Source organism: Oratosquilla oratoria, chromosome 19 (genome assembly GCF_046742065.1).
Source record: "Oratosquilla oratoria isolate Oo_2021 chromosome 19, ASM4674206v1, whole genome shotgun sequence".
Classification (NCBI taxonomy): Eukaryota; Metazoa; Arthropoda; class Malacostraca; order Stomatopoda; family Squillidae; genus Oratosquilla; species Oratosquilla oratoria.
Window position 1 is genome coordinate 8,687,717 of NC_134795.1, and position 5,000 is coordinate 8,692,716.

The 5,000-nt window shown below is 42.6% G+C and overlaps 1 protein-coding gene across 1 annotated transcript in view; it reads left to right on the forward strand.

Moving 5' to 3' along the window:
• amon (prohormone processing protease amontillado) overlaps positions 1–5,000 on the forward strand; it is a 621,095-nt gene that overhangs the window by 614,682 nt on the left and 1,413 nt on the right. The window contains exons 12-14 of the mRNA XM_076202597.1: positions 1,010–1,174; positions 2,182–2,299; positions 4,911–5,000. The exon at positions 4,911–5,000 is cut by the window's right edge and continues 1,413 nt beyond it. Of these exons, the coding sequence (XP_076058712.1) occupies positions 1,010–1,174; positions 2,182–2,299; positions 4,911–5,000 (373 nt within the window). The remainder of the gene's footprint in view (positions 1–1,009; positions 1,175–2,181; positions 2,300–4,910) is intronic.

Here is a 5,000-nt window from a genome sequence, read left to right on the forward strand (position 1 = left end):
TCCTAAGGGGATCATTAGGTATATGTATATATATATATATATGTATATAACAGGTTGGCGATACGAAGTCTTGATTATGGTGTAGACTAGTCTTGATACCGGTTGATTTATGCCTCACCAACGGTCTCGGGAACAAATAGGTAGTTTGGGTTGTAAATTATCTACGATAACTTCTGGTAGAGGAAATATCTGGTAGTTCTTCTGGGAGGTGAAGCTTCTGGTAGTCGGGAACACTTAAGGTACTTGTTGATGTTTCGTAATTGAGAAAATAATAGAGAGACAGTGTCGAGTCGCACGTAGTCCAGCGACAGTCTTGATATGTCCAAAACAATTTGGGAAAACAAGAAGGCTGAGCACTTCGAGTGGAGACGGGCAATAGTTGTGGTCCAAATGACTTGTTTAGGGGAAACGTCTTAATCGACGAGTGTAGAGTAATTTCTACGTAGATTCAGATAGGCCTTGGGCGTCTGTTTTTATTTTTTCTTTCTTGTCTTCTCAGTTATTTTTTTCGTTCTACAGTTGTCTCTGCTTCCCTTTGGTCTCTCTGGTCGCTCTCTGCATCGCCCTTTTATACCCCCGGGAATGGGAGCCGAAGTATTAATATGGCAAAACGTACGTAAAGCTGTAATTTAAAGATTTTCAGCCAATGGGAAAGTTGAGTGAGCTTTCCCGCCAAATTATGATACGTTTCTGAGCTTGGCGTCTTCTGATAATACGTAATGGGGCGGGCGCGCTCCAACAGACGGGTATTGCGCAATTTTCAACATTTGCCACAGCACAACCACAGGATTCTATTTACGCTAAAGACGTGACATATATATATATATATATATATATATATATATATATATATGTGTGTGTGTGTGTGTGTGTGTGTGTGTGTGTGTGTGTGTGTGTGTGTGTGTGTGTGTGTGTGTGTGTGTATGTGTGTGTGTGTATGTATGTATCATTATTTTTTTCGAGTGTTCCATGCTGTATGTACAGTACATATTTCCCTCTTTCTCCAAAGGCCAATCACCGTGAATAAGTCTTTGGTTTTGGAGTTGGAGACGGACGCCTGCGCCGGAAAGGACACCGAGGTCAACTACCTGGAGCACGTGCAGGCCGTCATCACCACGAACTCCTCCCGAAGGGGCGATCTCGAAATCTTCCTGCGCTCGCCATCCGGCACCAGGTAACGAACCAGCCCTCTCGGTAATAAAGCCATTCCCTCGCCAAGCGATATATATATATATATATATATATATATATATATATATATATATACAGTATATATGTATATATATATGTATATACATATATGACGTAAGTAGGAGTAGGAAACACAGGGGTCTTAGTCTGAGTTTATCCCTGATTAGTTTCGCAGGTATGCTTTTCCTTTGAAAAAGCATACCTGCGAAACTAGTCAGAAATGAATGCAAACTAAGACTCCTGTGTTTCCTATTCCATTTACGTAAACCTGTCAGAATGTCTCAACATATATATATATATATATATATATATATATATATATATATGTATATGTGTGTGTGTGTGTGTGTGTGTGTGTGTGTGTGTGTGTGTGTGTGTGTGTGTGTGTGTGTATATATATGTGTGTGTGTGTGTGTGTGTGTGTGTGTGTGTGTGTGTGTGTGTGTGTGTGTGTGTGTGTGTGTGTGTGTGTGTGTGTGTGTGTGTGTGTGTGTGTGTGTGTGTGTGTGTGTGTTGAAAGATTTGTGACTAGTATGCTGCAGGTATGTGTTTCTTGGTTCGTCCTAAGAGCTTTGGTTGTATGATAAATGTCTGGGTTTGAGGGTTTTACATAGAAATGTATTCCAATCATTCCCATTGCTCCTTTACAGGAAGGTTTTTTGTTTTTTGAGAGTTGTTTGTTTATTGGATTTATCTTAGAGAAGTCTGTCATAATCTTTATAATTTTGTTTCTGTATTATCTGTAAGTTTTATTTTTATTCCTTGCTGTAGGGAACCAAGAAGTAGGAACGCTGTCTAGTGTGGTTCTGTAAAATATTTCCATACTGTATGACGTGCTTTTTGTTTGACGGGAGGCAGAATCCGGCCGTTCGGTGTTTCTTTGACTTGCGGTTGGCTGATCTGTGTAGCTTGGATTTGCGGGGGTGATTTTGGCATCCTGTCTTATATCAACCACTTTACCAGGGTTTAAAGTCTGTCTTCCACTTTCAGTTCCATGATCCTGAGTAAGCGGAAGCACGACGACGACTCTCGGGATGGATTCACCAAATGGCCCTTCATGACCACGCACACGTGGGCCGAGAACCCCAGAGGGAAGTGGACGTTGGAGGTAAGCCAAAGGGAGTTGGAGGAAAAGGGGGAGAAAAGAGGATGAAGAGCGGATGGAAGGGTAAAGAAAGGAGGGTGAAAGAGGGAAGCGAAAGGTAAAAAGAAGGTGAAAGGGAGAAGAAAAGAGGGAAAAGGGAGGGTGAAAGGGTAAGGGAAGGGAAAGGAAAAGAAGATGAAGAGAAAAGAGAAAGGAATATAAGAGTTTAAAGGAAAGGGAAAAGGATGGAGTGTAAAGAGGAGGAGTAGGCATTTCGATTCTCTTCAGTCCTATTCATCTGAGAGATAGAGACAAGATGAGCTGATGAACCGGACAGAACTTACAAGTGGCTGTAAGAAATAGGGGATAAATTACTGAATATACAGTTTTAATATTATAAGAAAGATTTCAACATCTAGGATGTCGTCCACAACCAGACTCTTGGGTCTCTTTGTCAAAATCCCTGGCTGGGTCTGAGGACCGAGTGACAGCATACAGAACTACATCCCTGATGAAAACTGGAGACTTTATATACACCCCTCGGACAACAGAAGCACCTCCAGTTGTCTCTGAGAGGAAAAAAAGAGGAAGGGGAAAGGTAGACGCAATGGTTGGGTGGGCGAAAAGGGAATCTTGACAATTGGCAACAGAAGTCAGGCAAAGAACAAGAGATAAGGAAGATCAAGACCTTTGTCTATGAGGGTGGTTATCCCGCATGATCAATGGATTATGGTACTCGAGTTACGGAGGAAACCGACAATCGCCCTCTTGCGCCCCTTCCAGAGGTCCTTCACCCTAGATATGCTGTGGTCGTTTCTGCGTGATACATGAACCGTAAAATCTCTAAATATGTGCAAAGATCAGGGTCTGAGGAGTGAAAAAATGGTGGCGTAAGTAGATGAAGAGAATAAATCATGACAGAGTAATCAAAGGGCCAAGGCAAGAAGTGGAATGTAGCAGTGATGTAGTGGGAGGACATGTGATTGTATCTGAAGCCATGAAGAAGGCAGGAAATACAGTGTCCAGAGAGTAGAGAGGACCTTAGGCTCTAGATAGAGTAGAGCATTAGGGAGGTACTGATGACGAGTGAGAAAGATAAAAGTCTTCCGATTTTATTGGAGAACCCAATTCCTTACCACTTCCATCAGTGTCATCATTAACATGATGCTAACGGTGGCATGGATGAGGTATCTCAGCTGACAAAAATTCAGAGATGCAATCAACATTTCATTTATGAGGTCATTACTTAAGTCGTCAGCAGAGAAAGTGGGAGGTAGTTGCTCAGGGAGTAGGGTGGGTTGGAGGGGGGGGAGAGTAAAGAGATGTCCGGGGCTCAGACGACAGAGGAGAGGTGGGGTGACAGATAATATAGATTCCGGGGACCCGGAACAATGAGGGCCCGGAATTAGCTAGAGGTAGTTTTCAAGGAGAGGGAGAAAGTATGAGGCGAAGAGAGATAAGACAGGCCACGAGGTACGAACATAAGAACATAAGAATGAAGGAGACTGCAAGAGACCATAAGGTCTACACTAGGCAGCTCCGTATCCATCACCACCTGTCATCCCCATTCATAAAGTTTTCTAATCGTGGAAAGTGGATGACATGAGAGAAGGAGCACAATTGTAGTCTGTTTGTATTAGTCTTGTACAGGAACCTCGCCTCTTCCTTATTACAAAGGTATATTTAATATACTTTCATTCAGAAAAAAGAATATTTTCAAAGTTGTATTCAGGAGGATTAATGTGGAGACATATTATTCTTTTAGATAGAAATTATTCAAGACAATCAAGAAAATATTATTTTCCTGAATTGCTGCCAAATTATGCGCTGACTTGCATCTTCCCAGTTGCGGGTTTGAGTCCCGCACTTCTCTCCGATTACTAGCAGTCCCTAATACGCACATGGGACTGCTACGTGCCTCCTGGCGTTTGCTCCTTACCACCATCTACCAAAGAAGTGAAATCTTAATGCCGCCAAAAGGCCTTGATGTCTAGGCCTCAGATAGAATATCAAAGAGCACAAGAGACGGTTGAAGACTGTTTTGGTATTGTGTGGAAATGAGAAATAACAAAGCCTAGGGAAGGGCAACTAGTAGAGTAAGTGTCTCAAATTAATCTTAACCATCAATTAGATCAAAGAGCACAATAGGTGAATGAAGACTGTTTAGGTAAACTTAGGAAACGGAAGATGATAAGCCTGGGAAGGGGCAACTAACAGAGTGAGATTCTCAGATTCACAATAGGCAATTGCTTGAAGAGAAGTGAGATTCCTGAAGACTACTTAGGTAGTTATGGAAAATAGGAGGTGGTAAGTGTTGGAAAAGGACAGTTGGTAGTACAGGGACAGTGGCTAGGTGATGAAGGAAAAGAAATAATTGACCAAGAGGATGGTACACCCAGATGGCAGAAGAAAGTGGGAATCAAAGGATAAAAATTGTCATTACTCCTTCATTATTGGTGGAGATGGGTAGGGGATTTAGAGTTGCTATGGTGACAAATGAATTAGACCGGCGGTGAACAGATTAGACATAAAAGTACCCCTCGGTACGAAATAGGTGTATTTCATTCCTGTGCCCGTTAGATCCATTTCCCAAAGAGCATCCCTGACCCTTGTCGATCTTTTCTTCCCCGTGCAGATACGGCTGAACAGCCCCACGCCGCAGGAAGGCTGGGTGAAAGAGTGGACTCTGATGCTTCACGGAACCAAGGACGCCCCCTATGACCAC